This window comes from Stereum hirsutum, assembly GCF_000264905.1.
Source record: "Stereum hirsutum FP-91666 SS1 unplaced genomic scaffold STEHIscaffold_14, whole genome shotgun sequence".
Lineage (NCBI taxonomy): Eukaryota > Fungi > Basidiomycota > Agaricomycetes > Russulales > Stereaceae > Stereum > Stereum hirsutum.
In genome coordinates, this window is record NW_006763144.1 from 1,158,949 (window position 1) to 1,175,713 (window position 16,765).

Consider the following 16,765-nt stretch of genomic DNA (forward strand, 5'->3'; position numbering starts at 1 on the left):
TGATTGGAAGCAAGTACGTTGCTGGCCGTTCATTGGGGTTGGGTTCTCATCACTTACCTGGGTAGTACATCATCCATGCTAGGAGAACACCCTTCCATGCCGCAATGAATGGGTTTAAGTATGAGAAACAGGATCGACCGATATAGCAAAGCGAAGATCGCGAACTATACAAGCGATTTAGAGTTCCAGTTCCTTTTGTCAGTCAGTTATCTGTGTCACAGTATCCAGTGATATGCCTTTTTTGAAACGAGTCGGATCTCTGAAATTGGTACACGACACTGGTGCTCCTGTCCTGTTGCATGAATGGTGTGGCGGCCAGTTCTCTTCGGAGCGCCCAATGCTGATGCGAAAAGGCGTGAGACATTTCTCATTCGGGACGCCGAGCTGCCACCGCCGGACGCCACGTTGGCAGTTCGGAGTGCGTCGTGTTGTTGCGCTGGCTGTGGCGCGCCAAGCGCTAACTCTCATCAACCACTGTCTCGAGTCTTTCGCTGTCAGCATTCCTTTATTCGACCCCTCCTCCTGGACATACGTTTATCTGTGTCTTGTCCGAAAGTTTGCTCTTCACGACGCTGTTCGTGACAGCGTCGCGCGCTTAGGCCACCATGGATGCTCTTCGACCCAGACTTCATTCCGTGGCAGGATCGCTCATTTCTCATCGGCTGCTCCTCTATACTTTGTCGTCTACCGTTGCTGTTTCCGCTGTGATAGCCAACGCCTTGCGCATTCACAGTAACTTCTACTCCATCACAGTCTATCTTTCTAAGAGTGGACACAGTGTCCTAGTGCGTCATTTCATTGAACTGTATGCTTGGTGTCTGCTTACCAAACTATGTTAGGTTCTTGCGAACTTCTGTATTCTCGTTTTCTTAGTATGTGGGAGAATCTTGCAACAGGTGTTCTTTGGATCTTTGAGGCCTCTCGAGGTGGAGGTACGTCGTAGTCGCCCAATCTCAGAAGTCTCTGTACGCTAACACAGACATCTAGCGTCTTTATGAACAAATGCGCTTCTCAATCCCAGAATCTCTGCTCGCATTCACAATGTTTCGTGATGAGCTCGACGTACCGTTTGCATTTATGTTCGGCTTTCTCCTATTTGTCAAATGCTTTCACTGGCTCATGGCTGATCGAGTTGAATGGGTATGTGACATCCCGTTGTGCGGTGTAATACTGGCTCACATCTATATAGATGGATCAAATGCCCTATCCAGGCCCGTCCACGCTATTCCACCTTCGAATCAACACTCTGTTTTGCATTCTATGGGTCGTCGACTTCGTGATGTTCATCGTCGCCTTAGAGAATATGTTGGCCAACGGTATCACGGGCATGGTGCTATTCGCGAGCGAGGTGAGCTCATCTCGTGTATTCACATCTGAATATATCATATAACATAAGTTATGAAACTAGTATGCGATTCTGATGACCATTGCCACGAACTCCATGTTGAAATACCTGCTTTCCGTTTTGGAACTTCGCCGTGCAGCTTCGCGGGGAGGCGAAAACGCACCGCCATGGGAGAACAAGAGCATGTGGGTTTTCTATGTCGAACTATGGACGGGTATGTCCTATCTTTTCAAAAGTTGTACTGCTTTTACTCAATCGTGTGCAGATTTCATCAAGCTGGCCACCTATCTGGTATTCTTTGCCGCTATGGCCTTTTACTACGCCGTTCCTCTCAACCTACTGCGCGATATCTTCATGACCGGCCGGTCATTCATCACACGCCTTGGGGCGCTGGTACGGTACCATTCTGCAACCCGTAACATGGATGAGCGCTATCCAAACGCAACTGAAGAGGAGATGACCTCCATGAACGACCGAACATGTATCATCTGTCGAGAAGAAATGGTCGCAGCAGCCTCTCGCGATGGAGCAACACCAGCAACGCAGCCGGCAGCTCCTGATGGGCCAAACATGACGCCTAAGAAGTTGCCTTGCGGGCACATATTTCACTTTAGCTGCCTTCGTTCATGGCTAGAGCGGCAACAAAGCTGTCCCACTTGGTAAAGCTTCAGTTCGATGACTACGGTTTATCACCATTGACTGATGTACCATCCTTCTAGCCGACACACCGTTCTGGAAACAAACCCTCAACCGACGCGGAGGCCACAGCAGGGTGCCACTCGTGCGCCGGCGCCTCAACCAGGACAGGCAGGCGCCCAGGCCCGACCGCAACCACCCCATGGCTTTGGCAACGCCCTTCGTGGTATCCTTGGTTTTCCTGCGCCACCAGCAGCTCAGCCTCCTCCACTCATTCCGGCTGGACTACATCCATTTGGTCATGCAGGAGGTCAAATACCCCAGAATCCGTGGGGTCAATATCCACCTCCGGGCTATCAACCGCAACAGCTTCAGGCCCCGCCTGTCTTTCATGGGTTCTTTGGTCCAGGTGGTGTCTGGCAACCATGGCCTTTAGCTCCGCCCGATCAGGCTGCTGCTCATCCGCCTGCCAATGACGCCCAGGCAGGACCCTCGACGCCGTCAACCGTCCCTACTCGCACATCTTCTGCGCCGCCCGATCCTCCACATAATTCTGCACCAGCGCCTCACAACACCTCTCCTGCGGTCCCCACTACGCCTCCTGACCAGGCAGACGAAGACGCGTCTGGCCCGTCGAATCCCAGGGAAGCCGCTGCTGCGGCAGCTTTACGGAGGTTTGGGTCTGGTAGTAATGCCCCTCAGCGAAACGACTCTGCCAACCCTCGCGATCAAACCGCGCGTGCAACTCCTACTGCAACAAACAACGCTCTACCCCCGTCTCTCCCTAGCACGTCGACGTTGCCCAACGGGTTCGCACAACGGCCGAACGTTCCCTCCCTCATACCTCTCTCTCACCTTCCACCAACTTTGGCCCCCAATGCCGCAATAGGCCACCAACGACCAATTCCGTCTACATTTAGAAGTGATCACGACGATACCTTCACACCGTCACTGTTGCCGCCAACGTTGACCGACGAGCAGCTCTCGCGCCTGGATACTCTCACCCGGGAGGCAATCGACGAGAGACTGAGGATCTTGGAGAATATCTCGAGCACGGTCCAACGCTGCGTCGAGGATCTGACACGAGTGAGGAGTGTGTTGCCGGCGTCCTCTGCGACTGGCAATGGCTCCGCTCGGGAGAATGGGAGTGCGCCCGAAACTGTACCTACGTCAAAGGCAAACGAGACTGAGGCTTCTTCGAGTGCGAGAGCGGCGGAGAAAAAACCGGAGCAAGAGCCTGTTGTGGTGAGCGTCTCGAGTGAGGAAGAGGATCAGGCGTAGAGTCTGTGGAGCGTCTCTTCTTTCTGGGTTCGGATGCTTTGTGTAGGCATATATGTATATCAATGGAACTCTTGCATATTTTGTGCTCGCTTGGGGTGTCATGTTGTGATAATCGAGGAGCCCAGATACGTGGGTCATGAACAATATATTTATGTCTTCATGTGCTTGGACGCGTCCATAGCACCGACGAAGGCTTAGTTCTGGTGATGATATATATAAGCCGCGTCAACAGTGTGCGGTTGTAAGACGATTGCCCTCGAAACAGTGTGCGGTTGTAAGACGATTGCCCTCGAAACAGGACGCGCCAACGCATCTATTGTGATTGCGACAAGAGAACCTCCGCCCGCCTTTTGACTAGGTCTGGATCCACGGTAGATTTATCTACTTTTGAGTAGAACGTCTTGAAGAGTAAACCCATCGCTTTCCGAGAGTCCCCTTGCGGATGTCCTTGTTCGGAAAGAGCGGCTTTTAGAGCAGCGTCAACCTCCGCTTCGGAGAGAAGTGGTGGAAGATATGTGGCCAGAAGGTCTACTTCACGCTGTTCCTTCTCTGCGAGATCCTCTCTGGAGGCCTGAGTGAACTGTTTGGCAGACTCGGCCTAGAAGGAAGTCAGATATAAGCGCTAACTTGATATTTTGACGAGCAAGAAAGGATGACAGCTTACCCGACGAGCGGTAGCCTTTTTGATGAGAGCTGCTATAGACGAGGATGATATCTTCTCGTCGTTTGCTTTTTTGTCAGCAGCATATACTTCTGCAAGGATAGACTATGTATAGTGTGCATTGTGAGATGACACGCAGGCTTCTGTGCTAGTCAGATGTCTCACTCACTCGGATGGTGGTCGATGTAACTGTATCTTTACTCTGAAGGGAAAAGAGAACAATCAACTATGGAGGCAGTTTCTCCGGAGGCATGGCCTACCCTCATTGACGACTTCAGGTCCGTCATAAGTCGTGTCCGGAGATCTGTTAGGAAAGGGCGTTCAGCCAAGAACAGGCATTCTGTTCACAGGGAAGTAGTCACCATCTGCTACAGCAGTATAATATCGAGCTTGGAGAAGTCTCCGCGAAGCTCGCATAGAAAGAAATGACCTGAACATAGGACACAGAATTGGGGCTTGCTTGGGGCTGACTTGCTTGTAAAGGGACGGCGTGTAGGTGATGGAGAAGAAACGGTCAACCACGGGGACTTCCGGAAGCAGAATCTCAACATCGTTGAGAAGGTTTCCGGAAATTGCCGATCCATCATTTCTTGAACTTACCAGCAATCTGTTCAAGCCACTAGAATCGCCCTCCGCAAGCAAGGGTCAGTACGAGCTTTTTCTATACCTCCAGAGGGTCCTTCAACTCAACCATTGGTAGGCGCAGACACTTTAAGTCTAAAGCTTGCTGTGGCCCTCTGGACTGACGCTGGTGGCCGCATCGACGCCGGGCTGACTCATTCTTTGCACTTGCCGATCAAAACAAAGAATCTCCACTCAACTCTTGAGGTAGGTCGAAATAATGAGGTGTCTTATAGACTTTTTTGGATTACTGACGCAGTTCCTGGTCTTTTCTCGCTCAAGCTAATACCCATATACACGCCCTGCCATTGATCCAACTCGGCATCACTCACACTATGGAGTCGCCCCTACCACCGCTCCCTGCTTCAGGTACTTACATGCGGTCCATTCGCGATTCCTGTCGTCTGTTGAGAGAATCTCATAATATCCATGTGAGTCGACTGCACGGCTGTCAGAGAGTTAGGATCCGTGTATAGCGGTCCTCGTAAGCGCTCGCCACTGTACTCGGGTGTACCTCGATGGAGGTACAGAGGATCTGGGGTATTGCATGTGAAGCCAGCGGCGTCATCGAGCGCTCGCGGCATAAATATTTCTAGAGACTCGCGTCACAGCACTGGTCTCACATACAGCCGATGTAGCGCACCCTATCCTTAAGCTGACCTCTCTACTCACACACGACTGTCTGCGATGTGCGAGACCTTCTGCATCAAGGTTCAGGCCATATGAGCCGTCATATCTTTGTAGGAATATTCTGGAAATGCGATTACGATCAGCCCCCTCGGCTTCTTCTTACTCTATACGAGTTCCAGGACATACGCTGACCTGCCTCGATTCTGATCACATCACATAGATTGCTCCATCCAGCATCCAGCGTCTGTTACTTTCCGAGGCTTTCAGTTCAACCTATCACCGCATCTCCAAGACCTCACATGGTCTCGCTTTTCCTCTGAAATTCCCCTCGGCGCTCGCTGAACTGAACCTACTATCGATCCTGTCACTCCTCAATATCGCATCCGGTTACCGCGTTCCCTTGCACCAGCAGACAGGACGAGGAGCATGGGATTCCATTCGCGCGTTTGTCTTCGGACTGTATCTGTCGTCATCGATAGGGGCAGACGATGATCTACTCAGCGCCAAAGGGATGCGGTCTATCAGCGAGACGAAGATAGTAGAACTCATGGGGGTCAGCGTACACGTTGAGAGGCCTCATGAGAGTATACCAGGGGTGACGGTCGGGGAAGTCGGAGGTCCGATACATGAGCTGGTGCAACTTTTGAAAACTCTCATGAATGAGACCGGCAACGTGCTCGTCAATGGCGGATACACCGACCTCGGAAGTTTCGTTCTGGAGGCTTTGAAGGAAGGTGAGAAGGCTACAAGACAGTCAGGCGACAAGACCGCTGCGGCAGAAGTCGTATTGGAACGAGTGAGCGCCTTCGTTTTAATCGAGTATTTTAACGAGCTTCTGATGTAACATCGTAGCTGGTCCGCGCAATTCCGGGATTCAGAGACATGGCAATCGTCAATGAACAGCGTAAGTCTTCCGCCCTTCAGGATCGTACCTGCTGGGGTTCTCATCGTTTACTTCTAGCCGTGTACTGTTTCAAAAAAGCCTTGTTCTTGATCCATGGCGTCTCCATACGCTTTGGCTCTTCGTCCCCTTCTTCGGTCCCCATTCCCGAAACTTCCCATCTCCCAGTCTTCACGGACAATGTTCTTCCAAGCATTCTAGTCCATTTGGGCGTTCTCGACCTCACTCAAGCCACACAATCCCTCATCTCGCTTTTTCCGGGTGCAGGGTCCGAAGAGTGCTTGATGTCTCTACTAGCGACCGCTCCATCGGATCCTCCCGAAGATGCTACAAAAATGAATGAAAAACCATTACCGAAAGAAGGTCCTATCTTGACGACAGAACAATCTTACATCCTGCGTGCTGCTGCCATCGATGCGTGCGAGCTCATCGTGGAATACTCTCGGTCGATGGATACATCGGAGCTTCAGCAACTGCGCTTGGAATGGGTCAAGGACATCACACTCCCGGACTTGGATATGTGGCTATGGGCAGTTGCAAAGGATAGGAAGGACTACCGGGAGTTAGAGAGATTCGTTCTCCGAAATACCCTCTTCTTCTGATCTGTTGAGCTCATTGAACTACGGTGTGTTTTTTTCGTGCCGAAGGCGTGCTTTGATCATTGAGTTCGACTTACATCTCTAGATTTGACTCCCCTAGCGGCTTTCAAGTTTATACCGAATCTTGCACGCGACCGCACTTTGTTGTATAGGCTATAGCCTTCACAATATAGTTCCATGAACCTAGTGTACGATATTGAAGGCACGGCTTCTCTTTTGCAGTCATCTGTTCCCTATGTCAAGCATGGCTTGATCCCTCTACTGCTCTGAAGGAGTATCGCGCTCAACAGATACAGATAGACTCTGTTCCCTTGGGCCAGACTCTCAACCGGGGACTTATGAGTTGTCACCGTGACGGCTATCGTGCATCATCACTCTGTTCCTTGTGTAATCCTCGAGCTAGCCTGTTTTTCTGCCTTCCACGTGGTAGATGCCCTCTTCTCCTTAGCGTAGACATTCCCTCGCTGAGTTTGGGAAAGCTCTGTGGCGACGATTCACAAAGTTCGTCTGCTTCCTCACTCCACACCAACCACTTCTTGCTGACTTCTGTGTAGAAGTTCATCTTGACAAGTCCATGCACGAGCCTCATGGCACCCCTCGCATACAACTTCTACACACATTCGAACCTCGATATCATCCCGCTCTCAGATGCTCCACAGCGAATGAGCAAGTGATTCAATCGATCTTCCTATCCGAGCAAGTTCTGTACGCTGATTCTTCCAAAAGAAGTTCGCTCAATGAACGACCTGTGGTTTTCATCTTACATTCTCGGGGCCGGAGTTGAACCTTGCTCAAGTTCCTGGCTCATCTCAACTGCGAATGAGGACAACTCCGACTATGCTCTGGTTAGAGCATACTAAGCTAGGGTGGGTAAGCATCCGTTCGCCGAGTCCCAATATAAGCGTCCTAACTGGTCTAAACTTAACGGCTGGAGCCGTGGTGAGATTCTGTGCCACAGACTGATACGGAGGCGTACAGTGACGCGGATGCGGTCGTGTCAAGTCACACGATCGCAGAACAATCCCCAGTTACTCCCACAACACGAACAAATCTCAAGGGCTCGAATTCTAACACAGACGTTCCCTTATAGAACAGCAGTAATGCACGAGAACCTACCCTATGATCAATCACAGACCTACATTTTCCGACACGAAGCGCCGGTGGTCGAAGCCCACTCAATTGACTGGGCTTCGCATGCATTGTTGGCCTCTATTGGCCGCAAAGAAGGGCTGTTAAGCTTCGACGACGCTTGTTACATGATCGTCGCAGTCCGACCAACGACTTCTCAGACTTCTCTCAGGCCTCAGGAAGCGCCCTGCGAGATGGCAAACCTCGAAGATCTGACACTGAAAAACAGTAAGATGTCGAACATCGAAATCTTCCAGCGTCAATCGACTCTTCGAACATCTTTCATCTTTTCGTCTCATTTGCTTAAATAAAATGCGCCCTGCATCTCAGATTGCCTCAGATCTAGAATTCGAGCCGGTGCTTTCTTCTTCTTCCATAGCTGTGTCGCTGGGTCGGCGTGTAAGTATAAGTTTCAAGCCCGAGACTTTTCGTGCTACACACGGATGTACGAAGACCTCAAAAGGGAAGCGCCCACAGCCTCTACGGAACCAGACGGAGCCCGGAACCCCTGGAATCCCAAAATTTCGTGGTGGGATGGAGAGCATCATATGCTCAAGGAGGTACATTGTATGGACTGCATCGATGCGGCACATGTTCGCAACACTGGGCGTGTAAATCATGTTCTTAATTTTCCATAACGTCTCTAGTAGCACCCATACCTCGAGGCCAAGGTACATATGTACCCGACGCGTCCCGAGAACTCGCATATTCACAGGCCTACAACACCAAACAAGGGCATACTCTCCGCCCGTGTCACTCCTACGGCCCTCTTTCGGAGCACGGTCCTCTCTCCGAGTCATTGGAATCGTCAGAAACGAAAGCGATCATCTATACGCTGGCCCCCGCAATATACAGGCCAAGTTAAGTATGCAGCAGTGCGTCCTGAATAGTCTGTGTATGGAGTCGTCCCAACCGAAAGCCAAATATATACACACATATAACGATCTAAAAACGGAGAAGTAATACCGCGAGTCTAAACACCCACCAGCCGTAGAATGCAGAAAGAGGGAACCGACCGACCAACCAACCGCCCGTAATGCATAATTACGCCCCCACATGCCATCCATACTCGTACACACTTGCGCCCGAAGAATGAAACCTTTGGAAACCAGGCCGGCGTCTAAACCACCACCCCGTATGTTAGCCCTACACTCACTCCCAAGTGACTTTGCCTCAGGAAGGCCTGAAGTTCCTTGCGCCCGCACCGAAGCAAAATCACGGATCGGAATCGCTCGCCGCCGAACTATCACTCTCGTCGTGACCCCAAACCGCAAACGCCCTCGGATGCATCGTCAACGCCTCCGCCTCTTCTTCTTCCTCTTCCTCGACCCTTCTCTGCCTCGACCTTTGCCTCCTCTGGCCCTGGTGACTCTGGTTCTGGCTCTGGTTCTGGGCATGGCCACCGGCATGGTTTGCGTGAGAGTGGTCTCCGACCGTCGGCGTCTTCATGTCGTCCCTCGAGAGGTGCGAGTGTCCGTGCGGCAGAGACGCGGCGTTGTTATTACCGTAGGCGAGAGACGTAGTACTGCTGCTCGAAGAAAGATTACCTGGCGAGACGAACTGAATGTGTCGCGGCGAGATCTTCGGCGGATGAGGATGGGGGCCAGCGAATCTAATATCGGTGGTATTCCAGGCGAAAGGAAGACAACGCCAGAGCCAAATATGCAATAAATACAAGCAGGGTCAGTTCCAGCGAAACATGCACCCACAGCAGAAGATGACGATGAGGACTGTGCCCTGTAGGTGGTGGAGGAATAAGGGTGGTAGTAACTGAAACCGACCTATCAGGACTATCGACCCCCGACCGCAGCCCGCTCTTGCTCCTCGCTGCTAACCTCGACTTCTCTTTCGACACGCCCATCAAGGCCTCAGCTGCTCTCTCCGCCTCTCCTTTCTCTGCGTCATCCCTTCCCGCATCGTCCCCCTGGAACTGCTCCACCGCCTTCTCCTTCGCTGTCTGAGTCGCAGTGGCGGACGGTTTCTGGAGGTCGATCACCGCGCTTTCGGGGGAAAGATCGTCTATATCGAACTTCTCCTCCTCCTCTTCCTCATCGTCGTCATCCTCATCATCCTCCTCATCGTCCCCTCCCAGCTCATCGTTCGTATCCGGATCATCATCATCGGCAACAGCCTGCCCTTGCGCTTGCGACTGCCCATGTGCATCCGCAAACCCATTCTGCACGACCGGATGCATCGGGATCGACGACGGCACCTGAGGCCTAGCAGTATGACCCTGCGACTGTGGCTCCTTCCTCCGCTTCGCCGGTCCCTCCTCGACGACGACGAACGACTTCTGCCGCTCCCGTTCGTTCCATTTGAGAGTGCGGGAGATGGAGTGGAACCAGTCCGTAGATTGCTTGTCGGCGCAGACGGTGGGGAAGGGATATTTCGAGGCGGTCACTTTGATGTGGTCACCCTCTGTTTTGATTTGATTGATGGATGGATGGACAGAAGAAGGGGATCAAGATCGGTCGGTCAGCATTGTATCAACGGAGACGAAAGATGGATGGATGGCCGGGATGGGTCGAAAGATGGACGGGCCGCGAAGAACGGATGAGTTCGATGGATGGGTGGATGGATGGATGGATCGACAACGTACGTTTCAACTCCACACGTCCCCGTCCATCAAACGATGCCCAAGCCGTGCTCCTCGAATTAAAAGGCACGCAAATACGGACCTCCATGCTGTCAGGCAGGAGCATAGGTCTGAACGACAATGTGTGCGGACAGATAGGCGTGATGAGGATCGCTGGGATCTCTGGATGGACGAGCGATCCGCCGGCCGAAGCCTGGACATCATATTGTCAGTAAGAATAGAGGGCGAGAGAAGAGGGGTCACTCACAGAGTATGCGGTGGATCCGGTGGGTGTCGATATTGTGAGTCCGTCTCCTTGTACGGTCGTCATGTGATGCTCATCGCCTATAGATGTAATGCCATCAGTATTGAGGTAAAATTCAGAGAAAAAATTTGAGTATTCACCAAACAGCTCCAGCATACTGACATACGGACTGGGGCCCCTATCCACCACCAAGTCATTAATCACCTCAAAACTCTCCACCGGCCTCGTCGTAAAACACATAATCTCCTTATCCTTCTGCGCCTTCCCTCCCTCCGGCTTCTCCTTATCATGTCCATACCACCCACTCTCCAACGCCTCCCATCCCCCCTTCTCGATATTCCTCATCATGATCTCCCCCGTATTCGCCTTCTTCACCGCCTTGCGCTTTCCCTTCCCGGCGCGGAGGAGCTCTTCGGCCGGGACGGCGCGATAGACGGTGCATGTGAATCGCATCCGGAGGTTGACGCGGATCCCGGACTCGAGCGCGCTGTCCATGACGGCTTGATGGTCCGCGAAGTCAAAGTTGGTGAGGAAACCGAGGGAGCCGAGGGCGAAGGGGAGGACTGGAGGGACGATGCGTTGGAAGAGCCATGATGTGAAGAGAACGGTTCCGTCGCCACCGAGCTGTGATACGCCACAAAATAAAAATACAAGAAATGATGAGTAAGAAAATTCAGAACGTGGCCCATTATTCGCCACCCAAGTTGAAGTGTAGCTCGAGGCCAGAATGGACACGATCGGGTTTAGCGCCTAGCGCAGTCAGAGCCCGACCCCGACCCACTCTCGTATTACTCGGATGCCGAAAGGAGATGAACGGTACGATGTGGATGGGCACTCACGGTGACCACGAAATCGAAGAGATGTGGGCTTCGACTACACATGTCTGCGGTCCAATACCTAAGCTGTCCATTCTCGTTCGACGCTGTACTCTCGTCCGTCGAATTGGACGCGAGCGAGGTGCTGCTGGAAGACCTCCTCCTCGGATGAGGGAAGAAGAGCTCGGGATGGTCGCGCTCGATCCCTGCGGCGTCGAACCTTCGCGAAGTACGAAGCTGGTGGTCGACGTAACTGAACAGGCAGCCATCGTCAGGTCAGGCCTGAATGAAGCAGCAAGCAGGAGTGCGAAGTTACGCACACGACAAGCCCACGGCCTCCGTAGCGGGGTTTAGTCATGAGGTAGAGGGCGAGCTCGCGCGTGAGCTGGATGAGCCTGTTGTCGCGGGCCTTTGTGACGATGAGAACGTTTTGAATGTGCGACTTGATGCGTGCTCGACCTTTGTACGAGCGATTGTGGGCGTAAATAAGTAGCTAGATTAGAAATCAGTGAAGAAAGACATACCAAGCTGTTTGCTCATTTCGCGAACGCCAACGGCGGTCTCTGCAAGTTGTCTAGTGAGACTACCGCCATCCTCCTCATACTCCTCCTCAAAGTCAATCTCATTGTCGACAGCATAGTCGGACATTGGTTGTTCATTGTAAGGCAGGGGGAGGATCTTGCCGTTATCGAGCTTGCGATAACGACGGTGTCGATTTGGCTGAGGCTGGCCGCCAGAAGAGCCGGAAGAGCTACCTCCTGAGGGAGATTGAGATTGGAGTGAAGGCGCGACACCGACATCGGGTGGTGAGGGGCCATTGCCCTGCTTAAGCCAGTCCGAGAAAGATGCTCCCTTGTCGAGGTGGGAGTGCACAAAGCAAGGCGAATGTACCACTGCAGAATCGACGTGCGGCGTACGCAGCTGCTGGGTCCGAGAGCTGTCTGAGTCGGACGGTTGTGAGTTCTGGGGGATGGGGATGGGTGGTTGAGAATGTGAGTTCATCGAGACGACTGTGGGCGGGGCGGATCTGTTTCCGTTGAGGAGGGACGAAGACGATGAAGCGGCAGATGTCGCGCCTGGCTTCAAGCTCTGATATATTGCCTTTGGCGTCGTCGACCTCGCCGTCTGCTGGTGGCCTGCACCGTTTCCGTTTATGTTCATGTGTGCAGGCGAGGGAGAGTCCTGGTCATCGAGGACGATGTCGGGGTTCCAGCTCTGGGTGGCGTGGTGGATGCTGAGGTTGGAAGGCCTGGTGCTGTTCCGTCGCGAGAGCGAGGGCTGGATGGTCTCCGGGTGGACCATCGGACTCGTTGGCGGGGTCGAGAACATGGGCGTCGCGGGCGAGTCGATTGTGGTTGGGCCGGACATGGTGGGTACTGGTGGGTATTGTAAGTGCTGGTCGCTGTTGCAGGTGTTGCTCTATTTGTATGGCTCTATGTTCAATCTGATTCTAGGAACGACAGGCGACGGTGATGGAGAGAAGATGGAGAACAGTCGCCATGCCAGCTCACGTCGCCGCGAACGAAACTCATCAACGTCCGGATCGTTAACGGCCATCGCCTTCAGAATCATATCTCATTGGCTTTCCGATGTCCAATCACCAACGTGTCCTCGACCGCCATCACTCTGTTCCTTAATCTTACTGAACCAGCTCTTGCACCTTCGGCATTTTTCTCACTGCGAATACGTTCGTCTCGACCTTATTAATACCACCGGCTTTCGTTCATGCCAACAGGCTACCAACTTCTGGCTACTGATAGTCGCCGGCCTCTCACGCGCTCTCGCCATCCGGCCAATCTAAACCCTTCGGCCCAATGGGTACCTATCCTTCATCTCAGAAGAGTGTGCACCATTGGTCGAGTACAGTAACTCTGCGTATTTTCTATGGATCCATCTCCATGGTATATCGAAGTCATTCCTCCCGTCTTCAAGCAACGGTAGCTCGTCGATTATGATAGATACGTCTCTCTACGACCATTGCTCTTATTCGCGGTTCAACGTTCAACGTCCAACCTGAGCCTGGGCCACACGAGGACACCCTTCTGGTGGCGTCCGGCGACTGCCGAACAGGTTCCTGCACTCGAAAATACTGTCTGTCTCTGTCTGTTCTCGCGCGATTCGTTGATGTCTGCCTGAGGGCATCGAACTTCACATCACGATCAAGTGGATCAACATCTTGGGAACCTATAGGTATTTTCTTTGCCTATCTTTGCGTTAGGAAATCTTGTTCCACGAACTATCCCCGCGAACTGTGACACGGCATGCTCCCAGTTATGTGGTTCAGACTCAGGGCTACGCCTCCTAGGGACCGTATAAATCCCTTTTGCCCATCTCGCGCTTCGCAAATTATGCTTTCCAGGGTTTTTTTTTAGTGGATAAACGCATTAACGCTGCACAATGCCATAGCGCCATACCGTCTGCATGCCCCCCTGGTGTTCGGTTCGTCATTGTAATTTTTTTAACGATTCGCGAACCGCTGTTCACTGACATTTATGTTCTCTTCGTCGGCATATGCAGATTCCATTGCCTCGAGAGCCTAGCTCTGGTCGGTTATCTAGTAAACTGTACTTACAGATCTACACGGTCAAGTCGGGCGCGGACGGCCCAACATTGCGCAAATATGTGGGTACCATTTTTCTTTCTTTCTATCGACATACCGGCGCACACTTTCTTTCTTGCACCGCAGCTCCGCTGATTGCTTATGAAACCATACTCGCAAATCTACATCAGACCCTCCTCGACCCAGTCCCTCGTCGGCCTCTTGGCCTCTTCATAAATGTACTGGCTGACGACCACATTATTTTCCGGTCACCCCAGCCAGAATCATGCCAGGATTCACAGAGCGAGCCTTTGCGCCGGCTGGCAGTGATCTCCCTTTCAGTCCTTGCTGGTCGCGTCTTCCCTTTCGGGCCTCATTCGTGACGTTGCCAGATTCAAACATGACATATATGCGGTCAGCTCCTACATTCAACGCCTCAGATGCTGGGATATCAGGATGAGGATCATTTGACCCGGGCACGATAATCATGGGTGCCACATTTCCGAGATTACCAGCGCTACGCATTATCACTTTCATCTGCGCAAACACAGGTACGCTTTCGAGCGTGGCTTGCGTTGTTGCAGGTCCTTTCAGGGTCATTTTGTTTGCCACAATAGCTTTCCCGATGTGCAGACGTATAGACCGTCCCTGTTCCAATGCATAGTTGGTTTTTATCTGACACAAATTCGATTCGATCCTCTCCACGCACCCGTCTCTCCCAGTCGCTATACTTGGGCGCTGCTTGACTCCAATATTATACCCAAAATCTTTCGAGGATAACAACTGGGCGACACGGATGATACATGACGCAATGGAGTATGCTCTTGCAGGTCATTCTGGCTCTGGAGTCTTGGCAGTCGATGGCTAGTCCTAGTTGGAGCGCAATCGTACCCGCGTCAGTCGCCCTTTCACGCCTGTAATCTTCCCACGATTGCGTTCATTGAGGCGAGCGTATGCCACTCCGTTATGCTTATAGCAGTTCAATTCTCACAGAAGAGGAACAACGGGATACTCAGCTGCTTATCCTGTTTACGGCGTTGCGCGCATCTGAATGGGCCACATTCAACCTGCACTGCTGACCCCCAATCTACCCCGCGCCACGCTCACGCGCCCCACAGTCGGGAGCTCAGCCCCGACGAACATGTGGAGGTTGAACTACCCCGCGTCACCACCGTCATCGCGCCCTATGACGTTGCTCCTAACTGACGCGTTCGGGCGCGTCGGCCAATTATTATTTATGCGCTGTGTTCCTCGTATAAAGAGCAAGGTCGAGAACACTGGAATTCTCCATTAACTCTCTCCTCCAAACAACCACACAACCACACTTCTTACCCACCCACCCAACCAACTTTTATCAATCAACATGTCCGACACCGGCAGGCAATCTTTCACCGACAAGGCTGGGTCCGCCCTCAAGCCCGACTCCCAGAAGGTCAGTCAATTGACATTCACCCATCTTGTCATCGTTCGCCACAAGATTTCCGCTGACATTTGCTTTTGATTCTGTCTAGTCCACCACCGAGCAGTTCGGTGACTCCGTGAAGGGCACTGGTGACTCCCTTGCCTCGAGCGCCCAGCCCCAGGTTTGTGCCATTTGTTTTTGACGGGTATATTATTCCGACTGATCGTGTTCATTTTATTTTTGCTCTCTTACAGGGTGAGAAGTCGACCTCGCAGAAGGCTGGCGACACCTTCTCCGGCAACTCTAACGAGAACGACGTGAGTCTTTGCTTCATCGACACACTCCATCTCGAACCTCATCCTATATTTTGTTACCTCGAATGCTCACCCCCTTTTTCTACAGCAATCCATGCTTGACAAGACCAAGAACGCTCTCGGCATGGGCGAGAAATAGATGCGCCCTTAGTCTAGCCATCATCGCATGTCTTACTTGCTCGTTGCATACCATTCACGACTCCCATCACGTCCCGTTGTAACATACACCGCCATATGAATGAGGGAAACTGTATTAGCATGTATTGTCAGGAGGAATAGCTGCTTGTTCGAATGTATATTGTAATTCACGGCTTGATTTTTTCAAAGGCATCTCAGCGATACCTCGTCTGTATCGTGTGATTGACTGGTTCTGCGATTAGTGCGATTATATAAACTTCAGCCTTTAGAGTACGGTCCGCACTAAATCGGGCTATTGCCTAGTTCTCGGAAGCTAAAACGGGCAAGGGTGTTGTTTGGTTCCGGCCGGAATCTTTCACTGCCCCCACATCATCGATGGCACATCCGAGAGCGGCTGGAATGTCGCCTCAAACGATCTCGGTGAAGAGAGCCAGTTGTACACGGCCACCAGGGCGTATATGTAGTGATTTAAACCGTTCGAGCCTCTTCCAGAGCTCTTGGTTCGCTCCATGATTGTCGCTACGTATATGCCCTCAGGCTTTGTATTCGAGGCAAGTCCCAAATACGCTGGACCAACCGATCACCTACTAGATTCCCTGTAACTCTTCTGTGCTGGTCGATAATCAGCAGCAGTGGCAAGACCTCGATATCCTGTCTTAGCAGGTCTTAGCCCATGCCAGCCGTCACCCACCGCTGTCCAGGTCCGGAACTTGGACATACAATTACTGCTAAGACGACGATCAGATCTCAGGCTCTAGCCTCTGTACTGGCATCTTCGCGGCGCTCAGGGCGATCTCGGTTACCATCCTACTAATATGCTGTTAGTTAGCACGACCCGGCGGCAAGGCAAGTGTCGAGCTCGGGCTTGTCGACTTCTCGCTGTCGAACGAATCGGAATTCATACCATCTGAGTGG

The 16,765-nt window shown here is 52.2% G+C and overlaps 6 protein-coding genes across 6 annotated transcripts; 3 read left to right on the top strand and 3 right to left on the bottom strand.

Annotated features, from left to right (window-relative positions):
• Positions 1-605: 605 nt before the first annotated feature.
• On the top strand, positions 606-3,262 carry STEHIDRAFT_63765 (uncharacterized protein; the record flags this gene model as incomplete). The annotated part of the gene is made up of 7 exons (XM_007307720.1): positions 606-785; positions 840-932; positions 988-1,140; positions 1,190-1,348; positions 1,409-1,559; positions 1,611-2,004; positions 2,065-3,262. The coding sequence occupies 7 exons, from the start codon at positions 606-608 to the stop codon at positions 3,260-3,262; spliced, it is 2,328 nt and encodes a 775-aa protein (XP_007307782.1).
• Positions 3,263-3,575: 313 nt separating this feature from the next.
• On the bottom strand, positions 3,576-4,189 carry STEHIDRAFT_160593 (GatB/YqeY domain-containing protein; the record flags this gene model as incomplete). The annotated part of the gene is made up of 4 exons (XM_007308086.1): positions 3,576-3,860; positions 3,927-4,028; positions 4,093-4,125; positions 4,184-4,189. The coding sequence occupies 4 exons, from the start codon at positions 4,187-4,189 to the stop codon at positions 3,576-3,578; spliced, it is 426 nt and encodes a 141-aa protein (XP_007308148.1).
• Positions 4,190-4,879: 690 nt separating this feature from the next.
• Positions 4,880-6,677, top strand: STEHIDRAFT_133766 (uncharacterized protein; the record flags this gene model as incomplete). Its single annotated transcript, XM_007308087.1, has 4 exons — positions 4,880-4,975; positions 5,395-5,970; positions 6,027-6,078; positions 6,136-6,677. The coding sequence occupies 4 exons, from the start codon at positions 4,880-4,882 to the stop codon at positions 6,675-6,677; spliced, it is 1,266 nt and encodes a 421-aa protein (XP_007308149.1).
• Positions 6,678-9,414: 2,737 nt separating this feature from the next.
• Positions 9,415-12,759, bottom strand: STEHIDRAFT_64433 (ATP-NAD kinase; the record flags this gene model as incomplete). Its single annotated transcript, XM_007307782.1, has 9 exons — positions 9,415-9,938; positions 10,035-10,220; positions 10,402-10,591; positions 10,646-10,722; positions 10,783-11,266; positions 11,482-11,710; positions 11,778-11,916; positions 11,982-12,394; positions 12,575-12,759. 9 exons carry the CDS (start codon positions 12,757-12,759, stop codon positions 9,415-9,417), a joined length of 2,427 nt encoding a protein of 808 aa, XP_007307844.1.
• Positions 12,760-14,254: 1,495 nt separating this feature from the next.
• Positions 14,255-14,596, bottom strand: STEHIDRAFT_114039 (uncharacterized protein; the record flags this gene model as incomplete). Its single annotated transcript, XM_007308088.1, has 1 exon — positions 14,255-14,596. One exon carries the CDS (start codon positions 14,594-14,596, stop codon positions 14,255-14,257), a length of 342 nt encoding a protein of 113 aa, XP_007308150.1.
• A 763-nt stretch (positions 14,597-15,359) lies between these two features.
• STEHIDRAFT_64404 (uncharacterized protein) lies at positions 15,360-15,851 on the top strand (the record flags this gene model as incomplete). The annotated part of the gene is made up of 4 exons (XM_007307779.1): positions 15,360-15,428; positions 15,508-15,579; positions 15,653-15,715; positions 15,801-15,851. 4 exons carry the CDS (start codon positions 15,360-15,362, stop codon positions 15,849-15,851), a joined length of 255 nt encoding a protein of 84 aa, XP_007307841.1.
• Positions 15,852-16,765: the final 914 nt, after the last annotated feature.